The 17,443-nt window shown below is 46.1% G+C and overlaps 1 protein-coding gene across 1 annotated transcript in view; it reads right to left on the reverse strand.

The window, feature by feature from the left end:
- The window catches only part of LOC126291901 (proteoglycan 4), a 274,929-nt gene that overhangs the window by 53,552 nt on the left and 203,934 nt on the right, over nt 1-17,443 (reverse strand). The window contains exons 4-5 of the mRNA XM_049985630.1: nt 11,350-11,504; nt 5,601-6,827 (exon numbers count right to left, since the gene is read on the reverse strand). Of these exons, the coding sequence (XP_049841587.1) occupies nt 5,601-6,827; nt 11,350-11,504 (1,382 nt within the window). The remainder of the gene's footprint in view (nt 1-5,600; nt 6,828-11,349; nt 11,505-17,443) is intronic.

Here is a 17,443-nt window from a genome sequence, read left to right on the forward strand (position 1 = left end):
TTGTATTTATGGCTTATTGATTAATCATTACATTACGACTACAAAATCTGACTTTGCAATAACATTAAACAAGTCTCAAGGTCAGAGAGATGGGGAAAAGTGTCTGATGGACGGGGAAAATGGACGTAGGAAACGGGGTGAAGGATAGAGCGAGGGCAGGAGAAGATGGAGAGAAAGAGGGTGGTGGAGAGGATGGGCGGAGAGAGGGGAGGAGGAGGGGATGGACAAAGAAAGGGGGAGGGGAGACGGACAGACACATAGGAGAGAAGGAGTTAAGGACATATCCAGTTACTTTACATATTAGAAACGTTTGCTTTCTCTTTTCTTTGTTTTCCTTTTAAGCAAAGCGTGGCCAGGTACACCTAGTAGTACACAGTCATTTAAAATGTGTCCATATCCTTCCGCGTTTAGAGTTTTCTTAACTGGAATAAGGCGACTACATCCTAACCACGGCGAACACCCTCATACTGTAACGTCACCACCTCCGAACTTCCATGTTGGCACTTCACGTGATGGCAGGTAAAGTTCTCCAGGCACCCCCTAAACTCCATCGGATTGCCGATTCAGGAGTGTCATTCGCTTCCAGCCGTCCACTACACAGTGGCGCCCCTCTGTGTACCACACCCTGTGTCACCTGCCAGTGATACAGAGGTGCGTGGCTTACGAGGAGCTCCCAGTCTACTCTACCCCATTTCTTTTAACTTCCTATGCACACTAATTGTTCTAGCTGAACTGCTGGTAGCACTTCGGAACTCTCGAGTGATTGCTACCTCTGTTTTCATGCAACTTCTTACAACGAGCCTCCGGAGCATTCTACGGGCCATGTCCGTCAGTACACACTATGTGATCAAAAGCACCCGGACACCTGGCTGAAAGTGACTTACAAGTTCGTGGCGCCCTCCATCGATAATGCTGGAGTTCAAAACATGTCCAAATATGTGTGAAATCTTATGGGACTTCAGTCCCTAAGCTTACGCACTACTTAACCTTATCCTAAGGACAAACAGACACACCCATGCCCGAGGGAGGACTCGAACCTCCGCCGGGACCAGCCGCACAGTCCATGACTGCAGCGCTGCTGGAGTTCAATATGGTGCGACCCACCCTTAGCCTTGATGACAACTTCCACTCTCGTAGGCATACCTTCAATCAGGTGCTGGAAGGTTTCTTGTGGAATGGCAGTGCCGCACTGAGGAGAGGTATCGATGTCGGTCGGTGAGGCCTGGCACGAAGTCGGTGTCTCAAAACAGCCCAAAGGTGTTCTATATGATTCTGGTCAGGACTTTGTGCGGGCCAGTCCATTACAGGACTGTTATTGTCGTGTAACCACTCCGCCACAGGTCGTGCATTATGAACAGGTGCTCGATCGTGTTGAAAGAAGCAATCGCCAGTCCCACACTGCTCTTCAACAGTGGGAAACAAGAGGGTGCTTAAAACATCAATGTAGCTCTGTGCTGTGATAGTGCCACGCAAACAAGGGGTGCTAGCCCCCTCCATAAAATCACGACCACACCTCAACACTACCGCCTTCGAATTTCTGTTAGCACTACACAGGGTGGCAGATGACGTTCACCGGGCATTCGCAATACCCACACCGTGCCATCGGATCGCCACATTGTGTACCGTGATTCGTCACTCCACACAACGTTTCTCCACTGTTCAGTCGTCCAATATTTACGCTCCTTACAGCAAGCGAGGCGTCGTTTGGCATTTGACGGCGTGATGTGTGGCTTATGAGCAGCCGCTTCACCATGAAATCCAAGTTTTCTCACCTTTTACTTAACTGACATGGTACTTGCAGTGGATCCTGATACAGTTTGCAATTCCTATGTAATGGTCTGGACAGATGTCTACCTATTACACATTACGACCCTCTTCAACTGTCAGCGGTCTCTGTCAGTCAACATACGAGGGCGGCCTGTACGCTTTTGTGGTTCAAATGGCTCTGAGCATTATGGGACTTAACATCTGAAGTCATCAGTCCCCTAGACTTAGAACTACTTAAACCGCACTAACCTAGGGACATCACACGCACCCATGCCCGAGGCAGGATTCGAATTTGCGACCGTAGCAGCAGCACGGTTACGGACTGATGCGCCTAGAAACGCTCGGCCACAACGGCCTGCTACGCTTTTGTGCTGTATGTGTCCCTTCACATCACTATCGCATCGGAAAAAGTGGGCCCAGGGATGGTTATAAATGTGGAAATCTCGCGTCAGACGTATGACGCAAGTGACACCCAATCACCTGACCACGTTCGATGTCCGCGAGTTCCGCGGAGCGTCCCGTTCTGCTGTCTAACCATGACTAATGACGACTGAGATCGCTGATATAGAGTACTTGGCTGTAGGTGGCAGCACGATGCACCTAATTTGAAAAGCATATGCACTTATAAAAGTCGAGGGGCATGAAAGGGAATCAGTCGTTGGGAAGAGAGTGAGACAGGGTTGTAGCCTGTCCCCGATGTTATTCAATCTGTATATTGAGCAAGCAGTAAAGGACACAAAAGAAAAGTTCGGAGTAGGTATTAAAGTCCATGGAGAAGAAATAAAAACGTTGAGTTTCGCCGATGACATTGTAATTCTGTCAGAGACAACAAGGGACTTGGAAGAGCAGTTGAACGGAATGGACAGTGTCTTGAAAGGAGGATATAATATGAACATCAACAAAAGCAAAACGAGGATAATGGAATGTAGTCAAATTAAGTCGATGCTGAGGGAATTAGATTAGGAAATGAGACACTTAAAGTAGTAAAGGAGCCATTTGGGGAGCAAAATAACTGATGATGGTCGAGGTAGAGAGGATATAAAATGTAGACTGGCAATGGCAAGGAAAGCGTTTCTGAAGAAGAGAAATTTGTTAACATCGATTATAGATTTCAGTGTCAGGAAGTCGTTTCTGAAAGTATTTGTATGGAGTGTAGCCATGTATGGAAGTGAAACATGGACGATAAATAGTTTAGACAAGAAGAGAACAGAAGCTTTCGAAATGTGATGCTGAAGATTAGATGGGTAGATCACATAACTAATGAGGAGGTATTGAATAGAATTGGGGAGAAGAGGAGTTTGTGGCACAACTTGACAAGAAGAAGGGACCGGTTGGTAGGACATGTTCCGAGGCATCAAGGGATCACAAATTTAGCATTGGAGGGCAGCGTGGAGGGTAAAAATCGTAGAGGGAGACCAAGAGATGAATACACCAAGCAGATTCAGAAAGATGTAGGTAGCAGTAGGTACTGGGAGATGAAGAAGCTTGCACAGGATAGAGTAGCATGGAGAGCTGCATCAAACCAGTCTCAGGACTGAAGACAACAACAACAACAACAATATGTTTTTAGGAGTGTCCGGATACTATTGATCGCATAGTGTATGTGCTCTGTCTGGTCTTGGTTTAACTGTGGTTATTTCGTCGCGTCTCCACTGCACAATCATATCGCGATCTGTCAATTTGAAGACATTTAAAATGTCCCCAACGGCTTTGTTACTCAGGTGACCTCCGATGACTGGTTTACGTTTGAAATCACTGAGCTCTCCTGAACGACCCATTCTGCTGTTACTGCTTCTATACTGACAACACAATAGAACTTAAATAATGATGACAAAACCAGCGGCTGTATTTGTATCTGTTCTTTTTTTTTCTTTTTATCATATGCTACCAGTTTCGAGACCACATGGCGTCACCGTCAGATGTAGTCTGGCCATGCTGGGCTTGTTGCCACGGAAGGCATGGGATCCAGTTAATTTCGGCCCCCTGCATACGATTCTGTTCACTGCCATTGAAAACGATTGTGGATGGCAGGTGACACTTGGGGGCTGGTGTCGAAACTGGTTGCATCTGTTAAAAAGAATAAACGACGTTAGATTCAGTCTGGCTTCCCTTAATGGATTGCCAGAGACAACAGAATACTCCCTGCCTCCTTTTATACTGGGTGTTCCGCCTCTCATTACATCTAGTTTTCTGCATTACACAGGGGTGTCCCGATACTTTTGGTGAGATTGTGCAGTTTCGTGTGACCAACACAGTGTTCCTTCTCTTTCGATCCTTCTATGCGAGCCGCCGTGAGATGCAACAGTCCACACAGAATGAAAGTTGCATCACCATAAATGATAAATGTGATTCGTGTTCCACCTCGTCTGCGTTCCCCACTTCCCCTAAGACTTGGCACCGAAAAAGATGTTGACGTGCCGTGCGCCTTTGGAAGTATCTGACTCGATCCTCCTCACCGGCATAAATCAAGCAATCAGTTGATTAATCAAAACTTATCATGGAGATGTAAGTGAACAGGAAGAGCTGTAGCACAAACATATCAATAGGATCGGTCCAAATTTTACTTATGTATTCCGCACTTAAGATTTATAAACAGGAAAACGAATATTAGGCACTGAAATCTGGAGGAAATAGAGCCAGAAATAGAGACCAGATTTCACATGTCATCAAGCACCATTAAAAAATGTTACAAATCAATACCAAGGAAGCCACTATAGATTGAGACAAGCGAGAGAGAAATAGTAGCAATGAGGAGCGACTTTGGAGCACGACAGCATGTCACCTACCCTGTAGGCTGTAGCATCTCGTCGTGTTATGCACATTGCTGCTGGCAGTTTCCTTCTGATCGCGTGGATCACGTACATCATTTTCATTTCGTGAACAGTAACCATCATACTCGAATTTCGAATGCTCTCAATACTTCTATGAGGCCTTGAGGCTTTAGAATCAGACTCTCCTCAACACAGTGCCTTACGACGAGGCCCTCTGTTCTGGACACTACATGGACGCTACATGTTAACTGCTCCAGGACACCGATAAAATCGAGACTGAGTGACTTGGCTATGTGCTATTAAAAATATGGTTTCAGCAAAAAAATAGCAGATTGCCAGGATAAACTCTTAAATGTGAGTCCCAAAGGAACTTTCCAGGTCTGTTAGGTTGGTATTACTGGGCTGGTTCTAAACGCCACACACCTCCCAGGAACGTATCCCTTCACTCGTAGCGTCGTTTTTCAAACCAAGCAGCCTCCCTACCGGTCACCGCCATCTTGGTGAGCAATAAACGTATTGACTGAAAGGCGCTGAATTAAGATTAATCTCACCCAAAATTACTCCTTTTCAGAGTGAACTGTGATACGTGATTTCTAGCAGACGAAGTTTGGTTTAAATTGTTAAAAATTTTCTTGAGGTATGCGTACCGGTAAATGTCACAGGTTTCAAGCCTCACGCCACTAGGGGCATCTTACCCAATGGTCATTGCCTCCATGTACTAAATTTAGCTGAAATTGCTCCCGGTGTTCCAGACCTACGCTGAAATACACACACACACACACACACACACACACACACACACACACACACACACACACACACACACACAGATATATATATGAATAGATCCAGAAGGTTGAGAAAACTGTAGTTCCCATGTAGCATCTACAAAGAGAAGAGAAGGAACAGATGATAAGAGTGCTCATAGGTAGTCCTCATCATGCATCCACCATCGATTTTCACAGTTGAGTTGCAGTTGGAAAGAGTACACAGAGGAAGAAGTCTGTAGTGCTGCAGAGAACAGTCAGTTCAAGTCATACGCTGCTCGACTTTGAGCCTCACCTTGACACTGTCTCCTTGAGCTGCACTGTCCCGTATGTATGACGCCTCGACTGTGGCCACCACATTGGCTGAGTCGTGAGGCACTGGTCTCTTCCTGTGGATGGGCCGCCGCCGCTTGCCGCTGGAGGTTCCAGGTCGCCTCTGGACAAGGCCTGAAGACGGCGTCGAGGCTACCCTACTGTCCACTGGACCATCTGTCTGGCTGTGTCCATGTTGGGTAGGGTGGGTACTGACCTCGAGCAAAACTGGTCGGCTGCCACTGTCCACCAGTGCTAAGGCTGATGATGGTCCACTTCCCTGTGGTGTATAAGGGTGTCTTCCTGGAGGTCTGGCATCGCCTCCACCATGATGAGAAATGGGCCCATTATTTGTGATGAAAGGCAAATTTCCTTCAAGTTGACCTCCTGTAGTGAGGATGCTTTCTGAAGTGATGTATGATGGCTTTTTCCTAGTGTAAAATGGCTGTGCTTCAACAGCCTGGAAAGGTCTTTGGGTATTGCTACTAGCCCTGGAAGTGGTAGTCTGGGACTGTCTAATGTGTCCAGAGAGCTCCTCGGTAATGGGCTCTTCACTGTGTGGCTTGATAGCAAGAGGTGGTCTCCAGTCTTCACTATAAATAATATCTGCTGCAGGCGATTCTGCATTCAGATTCCCCTTCTGAAATGTAATCCTTGGTTTCGTGTTATAACTTCCAACAGTTATTTCAAAGTTCTCTGGTACAGCTGGTCTCACAGTTTGTGATGTTACATCTTCTGTGATGTTAATTTGTCGCTTTGCATCTTCATTCCATGTATCTGTCGTTGTTGGAGTCAGTGTTGAAGTTTCCCTGTATCTAAAATGATTTTCTGAAGGTGTTTGGTCAATACTGGTCTGATCTGTTGTAACACCAAAACTGTATTGGCTGGTGCTTGACTGAACTGGTTTCTTTCTTCTCATTGATCCTCTCAAGGGCGAGTGTCTTTGTTGATTCTTATATCCACTCAATCTATTCGGCTTGCTTGGTGGCTTATTGATTATGGGCCGTTGGATGTCCTCTGTCGTGTATTCTGCAGCATGATTCTGGGTTGTAGCATCTTCAGTTGTCTCTGGATATTGTGTCGTCCGTTGGTCTAGAAGTATGTTGTTCGTGGTCGATGTCTGAGGTTCAGTGGTTGGTACAAGGGGTGGTCTCGTAGAGCCAGTAAAGTCATCGTCTTCAAAAAAGTTGAAGAGCAGCGGTCGTTCAGTCTGAAAACCACATGTTAGACTCCTAGACTCTTCCAAACAACAAAGAAACATGATTTAAACAACAGGAATATATTAAACGATTATCTGTGGAGTGGATGCTCTGAAAAGTCCTTACACATTCACAATATTGGATCACGTTTGTACTATGCAATAGAGTTGTATTTTTAATATCTGTCGAGATATGGAAGAAAGAACTATTACTGCCGCAGTAAAGCTTCTGAAAAGAGATAGCTTTGGATTTTAAAACAAAAATTATCTTTCTCATAATGTCATAGCGCACTGTGTGGCATAACTGAAACAAAGAAACATGGTTTAACATTGTTCCACGAGTAATAAACAGTACAAATAGCTAGTTCAAACCCTAACAATATACACATTTCTTAAATGTTTTCCATTGTAAGTATATTTAATACCAAATGTGAATTGAGTTTCACATAGAATGTTGGTTCATTACCCATCAGCATTAATTAGTAAGACATAAAAAGTGGTTTTACATTTCAGTACTATTATATGGTCCATAGCCAAGGTCAGTAACGCACGCTTGTGCGGTGGCACTCGGATCAGAGTTAAGCAGGTTCGAGTCCTAGAAGTGGCTGGCAAGGGCTGGAGGGGTGGTCACCATCTTTGTGTGTGTGTGTGTGTCCTGCACTAAATAATTCGAAGCATGTCTACAGTTTCAGGTGACATTGTTGATGGTAAACCATCAATCAGATGGGGCTTCAAGGCCTTGGTGCTCGAGGGAGGGGGGCTTGGTGCTCACTAGGGATAGAGCATTGGTGCTCTGGGGGGGGGGGGGGGGGGGGAGCGAGTGGTAGCTTGGCGCTCAGGGGGCGTAATGCCTTGGTGCTCGGGGCAGTGCCTTGGTGCTCTGAGGTGTGTCTTGGTGCACAGTGGACTGTACCTTGGTGTTCTGTGTTGGGGGGTTGGTGATCAGGGGGAAGGGGGCTTGGTACTCATTGGGGATGGGGCGCTGGTGATGGGGGAGGGGGCAAGTGGTAGCCTGGTGCTTTCTCTGAGAAGTGTCCTGGTGCACAGTGGATGGTACCTTGTTGTTCTGTAGGGGGAAGGGGGTTGGTGCTCACTGGGGATGGGGCCTTGGTGCTGGGGGAGGGGGTGAGAGGTAGCTTGGTGCTCAGGGGGTGTAATGCCTTGGTGCTCGGGGCAGTGGCTTGGTGCTCTGGGAAGTGTCTTGGTGCACAGTGGACAGTACCTTTGTGTTCTGTAGGGGGTAGGGGGTTGGTGCTCACTGGGGATGGGGCCTTGGGGGAGGGGGCGAGAGTTAGCTTGGTGCTCAGGGGGTGTAATGTCTTGGTGCTCGGGGCAGTGCCTTGGTGCTCTGGGGAGTGTCTTGGTGCACAGTGGACGGTACCTTGGTGTTCTGTAGGGGGAGGGGGGGCCTTGGTAATCGAGGGGCGAGGTCTTAGTGCGTAAGGGGGATTGGGGCCTTGGTGTTCGGAGGGCGCATGCTTGGAGCTCTTTTATCATCATCCAACATGACACTACAGCACACATATACACACCCATTACAGTCACCTACTGTTGTCAGGTACACTTCATCGTGGAAGATAGGTGACTCTGCACGAAGGACAGAAAGAAAGTTTTGAACACGGCTGCGCTGTCAACGACCGTTTACAATGTAAAATGAATGCAATAACAGCCCTCGGTCGCAAAGAAGTCTTTTGACCAAGGTTTCGGCAACTACCAAGTGTCCCTTCATCGGAAGTAAAACACTGAAACTGTCATGTCATGCATAAAATAAATATCAAGCGATAAAGCTTTAGTCACAGAATTTTAAAAGAGATATCATAGAAGGCAAGCCACTATGGGCTGCTCACACATTTCGAGTCCGATGCTGCCGTAGCTTGACATGTGTGAGCAGCCCATAGTGGCTTGCCTTCTGTGTTTTCTCTTTTAAAATTCTGTGACTAAAGCTTTGTCGCTTGATATTTATTTTATATGCGACATGTCAGTTTCAGTGTTTTACTTCTGATGAAGGCACTCTTAGTAGTTGCAAAAACCTAGGTCAAAAAACTTCATTTTTGAGACTGAGGGCTGTTATTGCTTTAATTTGACAGTAAAAAGCATTCCGTTAAGGTGGCTGAACCGGCCATTCTGGGCCTCACAGTCAACAATGTCATTCGACTATACGTTCTTTCCCTTCGTTTTACCGTTGTTATCCAAGCTGACAATGAGTGGTGTGGGAGAGTAAGGTGTCGAGGCAAATATCTCTTAAAAAAAGCTGCTGCAGAAAAAGGACAATGTTCAAGCGAGCTTCACCTGACCCTTTTGGACCAGTCATCAACGGCTCCTTCTGTAATAATTAACGTAACGTCTTTTCTTTACAAATACATAACATGATTTCGCCACTTAAGGAAAATAAAGATGTTCACTATCTGAAGGATGGTTTAAGTACTGAACTGCTTTAGTAGATTCTATCTCATTGGAGGTTAACTTCTTCCAAACTATGAACTGACTAATCTAGCCAGGGGGCCTTCAGTTTAATGAGAGGCGCGAACCGAGGAACAGCATAGCGTGTTTTACATATACGAAACAGTGACAGCGAAATGAGTGGCGGAATAATTTTGTTTTGGAGCACATAGGATAGTTTTAAACTCAGCTGTGTTTTCGTTAGTTTTGTTATTAATCGCTTCGGAGCCTTTTATAGCTTCATCCTAATTCACAGTTATTGAAATGAGATAGACCCTCAAATATATGTTATTACTGTGCCACAGCGATTACTAATCTAGTAAATAGTCGGTCTGAAGCCAGCAACGAACGGATGCGAAAATTTGGCGAAAATATTCGTCAAAACCGGCGCAGACTTGGCTTTAAGCTACTTCCACCTCCTCATCCATGTGTAAATGTAGTTTCTCAGTGCTTCGATTCCGACGAAGCATTGCCACAATGTTTTCACGTAGTGACGGCAGAATGTTGTGCAGAGGAAATTTGTAAACCCGTGATAAATGCTTAATTCCGGATGGTAATCATGTAGGGAACACCGTATTGTATGTTCAGTACCCGCAGAAATTTATTTCACTTCTCAATGTGAACAATGCACAAGTTCTTTTAGGGGCCGTTAAATTCATATCGAGAAGCAATTTTACTGTTAGAAATTGAGGGTAAATTGGGAGATGATATTCCATATTGTTATAATGTTTCGGACGAGGTGTTTTAACATTCTATCAAAACTTATTGATCATTGTTGCTGATTCACTGAAAGATGTTTGTTCTGAACACCTGATCTTAAAAATTTGATATTGATCATTTTAAACATAAGAACACAAATTGTAATATCCAGGTGTCAACAGTCAAATAGAACGAATGTGAGGTGTTATCGACCAACTGTCAGTAAAATAAATAATAAAGAATAAATGTAGAGAAGTTATGCAAGATGGTTTATCGAATAAATTTGCCTTAATAATTTCAATATTTTATGCACAACGTGACAGAGATTAGTTTCTGGATTGCTCTCGTGTATTGCACATGATGTGGTTACAGTTTTGCCACGACTTTCATGCTGATCAGCTTTCAGTATAAGTACAGCAATTTTTGAATTCGGGTGCCCTATTTTAAACGTTGAAAAAGTGTTCACCAACTTTGGATTTACTTGTAAGTTTTCACATATCTACTGTGGAAAACGATCTGATAGCGACCTATCTGCCGCTCCTCAGCCATGGACAAGGACAGTTTACACACATAAACTAACACATATTGTGAAACGGCGATGTTCAAGTGCTCATCATTCTATAAAATTGTCATTGCATATCTCGTGTGTCATTCTGTGATTGTTGGGAATGATTGTGGTGAGGTCTGCTGATAACTGTAGGTCAACAAATACTGATGATAGCACTGAAAAGAATATTATGTAGAAAGGAGGGGGACGTATGAAAGCGAATGTTGTAACAGGTTGGACTTGGGTGTTGGATGGTGAATAGGACGATAGTTAGGAGATAGATGTGTTGGGGCCTTTGTCTCAGAAGAGTCGAATAGGGTATGTTCATAAGATGGGTAGTTTTGAGGAATAATTTCAAGGTATGGCCAACAAAGGCGATTAAAAACACCGTAGGAAACCAACTTTGGATGAATTCCCATCAGTGATAAACCGTCCAGAAGAAAAAAAAAATAACAGCAGCGTATAAGGGCTATGGAGTGTGATCGAATTAAATCAGGCAAAGTTGAGAGGAGTAGTTTAGGAAATGAGACACTGAAACTGTAGATGAGATTTTCTACATCAGCCCATACACTATTTAATAATAATCCCAGGCCACATTCCTGTGTTTGTTGCTTTGAATGGAACATAATCAACATAATTATTTTACGAAGCCATATAATCAAAGTTACTTTTCAGATCAAGTTGATACTTTAGTTAAATCATTGTGCGTCATGTGCCATAGTAACAAAAACAAAATTTTGTGGATATCAAATCCATCTGTTTTAAGCCTAATAATTTTCAACTTCTCATGAATGAGTTGATCTACACCTCAGCGAAGACTAGTGAAGTGACGCAGGAGTACTGTAGTACCTGCTTGGCTGGTAGTTGCTCCTTCCACTCGAGGCCCTGCACGTGCTCCGGCTCATCATAGGATGGCCGGTGGTTGGGTGGCACAGTGGTAGCTGGTCTGCTGCGGACAGGTCCAGCTGTCACCCTCTGGATGTCCTGAGCTGGTCGCGGAGGTGCTGCACAGACAAGACCGCCGGTCACCTTGTGGTGAACAACTTGTTACACCTGTGCACACAGGCTATTTTATATTGTGATACTTAAGTGCAATTTGTCCTGAAAGATTTAGTATTCTATCCAGCTCACTGACCTACTTGTTAATCACACTTGTTAATTACAAATAATGAACATGGTTGTGGCAAATTGCCATTGGAGAAATTAAAGGACTGGATGTGCTCTCTGCAGAAATTTAAAGTTCATTATAACTGCCTCTATTTCCACATAAATTATCCATTTTGGACGATGGCTAAATTGGTGGTATTTACTGTATACCTCATTCTAAAGCAGTGGTCCTCAAACTGCGGCCATGGGCCATGTGAGTCGAAGTCAGGTATTTGTGTGGCCCACAGTTCCCAGCCATATTTAAAATATCCGTACAGCAACTAACGTTGGTTGACTGGTAGGCTGGATGATTAAAGGGACAAAACTAGTAGGTCATCAGTCCCTTTTTCCCTGAAGAGACCATCTACATGGCTGTCCATGAGGGATGGCCGACTGTGCAACCGAGGGAAAAAAACCTCGAGATCTACCAAAGGTCAACGAAGGCTAGATAAGGCACAAAAAAGAAGAAAAGGAGACATAGAAAAATATGCAGACAAGGTGCCCTATGTAGGGAAAAGCTGGAAGCCCCAGAGAGCAGAGTGCAATGAGGGGACTAACATCCCCCTCCCTCATCACTTGCTGGAGATACTCCAACCACAAACTGCCTAGGAAAGATAGGGCAAGAGAAGCACAGGCAGAAGATGAACAAGTCAAACAGACCATGTAAGAGGGGTACGAAAAGTAAAAGAGCAGGTAGGGTGAGGGCTGGGGTGGACCACCAAGCCCAGACAGCCATAGCCCAGTCTTGGCAGAGGAAGCAATAAAGTGTCTTCCAATCCCTCAATTGGCCAATAAAGTTAAGTGGCCCTTCCTTGAAGAGAGTAGTAAAAGCCCACATCACAAATAGAATGTAAAACTAAGTCAGACGCTGTGACATCATCTCTTAGCACCAGGAATAGCGAACCAGGGTGCCGATGAGTCCGCCACAGGGCTGCTAGGTTGGGGCAGCCTTGCAAAATGTGGATCAACATCAAATGACAGTGAGGTGGGTTCTCATGACGGAGGAGATGACTGCGATCCAAGTATGGTCGATGCAGAGCCTGGCAAAGGATGGTATAGTGGTAGAGTCTTTGCGAGAGGCCTACATGGAAGACCTGCAGAGATTCGTGGTTTCTTTTAGCAACAAACGTCAAGAGATTTTTAAGGGTGTGGTTTTCCTGCTTAGTCTTTCTTCTTTTCCTTACGCCATTATCCCGCCGGGGTGCAGGGTAGGCATTATTAGAAACGGATTTGGCAAGGTTAAGTCAAGGGGTGGTCGGATGCCCTTCCTGCCACCACCCCGTATCCTCTGGGACAGAATAAGTGTACCCCAGCTGTCTGCGTCTAGTGTAATCCATGGAATGGTGCGAACGTGTTCCGATATCTGCGAGTTGTGTAACTGAGGTGGGACATGGGGACCAGCCCGGTATTCACCTCGTGGTATGTGGAAAACCTTCTAAAAACCGCATCCAGGCTGGCCAGCACACCGGCCCTCTCTGTTATCCGCCGGGCGGATTCAATCTGGGGTCGGCGCGTCTACCCAAGTCCAGGAAGCAGCGCATTAGTGCTCTCAGCTAACTTGGCCGATCAGTTTTCCTGCTCAGTAACAAACAAAAATACTTACCGGTACTGTGATATTTTAACATATGTTGAATTTTTTGACACTGGTGAATTTGACCACAAGCTAAGTAAAATTGGCTGCTTGCCTCTGTAGCAGAGGTGTAAGTAGGGCTGCGACTGCGGGCTTAAAGAATGTGAGAGAGGGAATGTTTTATTGCTTGTTTTCCATTACTAATAGCTCATGGCTAAGCATGACTTGTACCAATCACAGCTGTGGTACAAAGTTTGTCACTGAAGTAACCTCGGATTTCTGAATGCGCATTTCAGTGATGATTATCTTCAAATGCTGTATTTAATTGCAGCGAGGAATATGTACCTACAGATTGGAAAATTGCGCAGGTCGCACCAGTGTTCAAGAAGGGCAGTAGGAGTAATCCATTTAACTACAGACCTATATCATTGACGTCGGTTTGCAGTAGGGTTTTGGAGCATATACTGTATTCAAACATTATGAATCACCTCGAAGGGAACGATCTATTGACACGTAATCAGCATGGCTTCAGAAAACATCGCTCTTGTGCAACGCAGCTAGCTCTTTATTCGCACGAAGTAATGGCCGCTATCGACAGGGGATCTCAAGTTGATTCCGTATTTCTAGATTTCTGGAAAGCATTTGACACCGTTCCTCACAAGCGACTTCTAATCAAGCTGCGGAGCTATGGGGTATCGTCTCAGTTGTGCGACTGGATTCGTGATTTCCTGTCAGGAAGGTCGCAGTTCGTAGTAATAGACGGCAAATCATCGAGTAAAACTGAAGTGATATCAGGTGTTCCCCAGGGAAGCGTCCTGGGACCTCTACTGTTCCTGATCTATATAAATGACCTGGGTGACAATCTGAGCAGTTCTCTTAGACTGTTCGCAGATGATGCTGTAATTTACCGTCTAGTAAGGTCATCCGAAGACCAGTATCAGCTGCAAAGCGATTTAGAAAAGATTGCTGTATGGCGTGTCAGGTGGCAGTTGACCTAAATAACGAAAAGTGTGAGATGATCCACATGAGTTCCAAAAGAAATCCGTTGGAATTCGATTACTCGATAAATAGTACAATTCTCAAGGCTGTCAATTCAACTAATTACCTGGGTGTTAAAATTACGAACAACTTCAGTTGGAAGGACCACATAGATAATATTGTCGGGAAGGCGAGCCAAAGGTTGCGTTTCATTGGCAGGACACTTAGAAGATGCAACAAGTCCACTAAAGAGACAGCTTACACTACACTCGTTCGTCCTCTGTTAGAATATTGCTGCGCGGTGTGGGATCCTTACCAAGTGGGATTGACGGAGGACATCGAAAGGGTGCAAAAAAGGGCAGCTCGTTTTGTATTATCGCGTTATAGGGGAGAGAGTGTGGCAGATATGATACACGAGTTGGGATGGAAGTCATTACAGCATAGACGTTTTTCGTCGCGGCGAGACCTTTTTACGAAATTTCAGTCACCAACTTTCTCTTCCGAATGCGAAAATATTTTGTTGAGCCCAACCTACATAGGTAGGAATGATCATCAAAATAAAATAAGAGAAATCAGAGCTCGAACAGAAAGGTTTAGGTGTTCGTTTTTCCCGCTTGCTGTTCGGGAGTGGAATTGTAGAGAGATAGTATGATTGTGGTTCGATGAACCCTCTGCCAAGCACTTAAATGTGAATTGCAGAGTAGTAATGTAGATGTAGATATGAAATTAAACTGATGCTCTGGTAATACAGTCACTGAGCAGGAGAAAAAGGACTTGCAAAACATTTAGCAAACATTTCTGATTGTGTCTCTTATTGCATAATGCATTTAAACACAAGTTCAGTTACTGTTATTAGTTTATTAATCACGAACTCCCACAAACAATATGACAACACTTCATCAGGGAACTACATTTTCAAAACTTTAGGGTATCTAATGGCGCCCAATCTGAAACAGAGAATACTTGGCATGAAGTGCTCTAAATGGTGCCTGCTTTTAACGATCAGTCTTTGTGGGCTAGTGGCCAATTTATTGCGCCCTTACTATAGCTCAGTGGTGGCCAGGAATTCGACTCACGAGCCGTGCTGTGCTCAGCTTGCCTGCACGCTTGCTCCACCACCACAACATGCTGTCTGAGGCAGTGGAGGGAGAACAGGCGGGAAACTGCGAACCCGTCATATTTGATAGCTGCGAATGACTTGGTTTCATGTTTCTCAACAACGCAGATAACAAACTAAACTGATTTTTAGTATTATTTAATTATTTCTTCTATGCTCAAGACAATACCATTTTTATCTGGGGTATGAACTATTAGCATACAGACATACAATTTCACAGGTTTTACACTCAAGATGACACGAAATCATGGCTTACTTAATTTCATAATAAGAGTAGGTCTTTCCTCCTCCCCCCACCGCAGAGGACATCATCAGGTTCGTCACAATAGTGCTCCAGAACGTCCATCCCTTTCAGCGTCCCCACACCCTCCACCAGATTTCCCTCGCTGCCCGTTCCGTGTTCCACCTCAACACCTACGCCACCTATTCCCACAACCAGGCCCATTTCACCTTCTCCCGTCTCGACACCCTCGTTTAAATTCCCATTATGGCACGACAGCACCGTATCCTGTTCAATAACATCCGCTCCCTTCCCACCAACAAGCACCTCCTTATGCATACCCTTACGACCCACCGTGTGGATGCCTTCCTTCTGAACGAAACCTTTCTTCAGCCCCACCACACCGTCCACATCTCGCCCTACCTCCTTCACCGGTCTGACAATCCACTCCAGATAGCGCGTGGCGGAGTTGCCATTGGCCACCACCGCCAGATCCCTGTCCGGCTCCAACCCCTCCTTCCTGACCCCACAGAACACTTGATCCTTAGTCTCTTCTTCCCCGGCCTTACCCTTACCTGTGCCACCATCTATGTCCGCCCCGCTGCACCTATTCCTTTCGACTTCCTTTCCCACATCGACCGTACCTTCTCCTCCTACGTGATCGCCGCCGACCTTAACATCCATAGTCGTTCTGCCGCCCAGTTACGGCGGTGGCATCGGTTCCTTGCCACCCTCCAAGGCGACGTCCTTCCAATTCCCCAACACACCCGCCCTGAATCCAATACCACTCCCGATGTCGTCCTAGCCTCCCCCACCCTGCTTGGCCGCATAGCGGTGGACGTCCTTGATCCCATTGGCAGTGACCATCTCCCTGTCCTCCTCACTGTATCAGACGGTCGTCGCCCCCGTCCCGACCCGCGCCATGACCCTCCCCCGAAATATGTCCATGACTACTCCCGTGCCAACTGGAATGCCTACCGGGACTCCCTTGCTCTCCAGGTCGATAGCCACCCCCTCACCTACCACCAACCTGATGACGTTACCCGTGCTGCCTCCTTTCTCCAGCAGACCTTGTCTGAGGCCGTGGAGGCCCACGTCCCTACCATTGCCATCCATCCGCACCGCCCCACCTTACCCCCACAGGCCGTCCTTCTCCTGCGTGAATCCCGCCGGCTCTACCGTGCCTTCCTTCACACACGTGACCAGGACACACTACGACGCCACCGGCAACTACAGCGACACATCAGGAACTTACTCACGGCAAAGAAACGCCGGGACTGGCGACAGACATGCACCCGTCTTAATGCCACCTTACCTATCAACTCGTCCAAGTACTGGTCAGCCTTCCGCCGCCTTACCGGATCTAAACCCTCTCCCTACTACCCTCTCCTTCATGATGACCACCCCTTCCCTGATGCCCTTAGTAAGGCCAACCATTTCGCCTCCTACCTCTCCGATATCCTTACCATCCCTGACGATCCCCAGTTCGATTATTCCCTCTTTCCTGATGTCCGTGATCGAACTGATACCTCTGTCCCCCCGCTTGCTCCTGGCTTCCAGTACTTGGACAACATCACACACACAGAACTAAATACCCCAATCACCACTCAAGATATCATTGCTACACTTCGCCCTAAACGCAACACTGCTCCCGGTCACGATCGTGTTACTTACCGTCACCTCCGTGAAGCTCCTGCCTCCTTCCTCTCCACATTGGCCAGGCTCTACAATGTGGTCCTGTCCACCGGCTTCTACCCCGACCTGTGGAAAACCTCCCGGATCCTGATGTTCCTCAAGCCCGACAAACCGCCTTCCGCTGTCTCCTCCTACCGTCCCATCAGCCTTACCTCGGTCTTCAGCAAGGTCCTGGAATCCATTCTTACCCGCCGCCTACACAAGCACCTTCACCAAC

Source organism: Schistocerca gregaria, chromosome 9 (genome assembly GCF_023897955.1).
Source record: "Schistocerca gregaria isolate iqSchGreg1 chromosome 9, iqSchGreg1.2, whole genome shotgun sequence".
Taxonomy (NCBI): domain Eukaryota; kingdom Metazoa; phylum Arthropoda; class Insecta; order Orthoptera; family Acrididae; genus Schistocerca; species Schistocerca gregaria.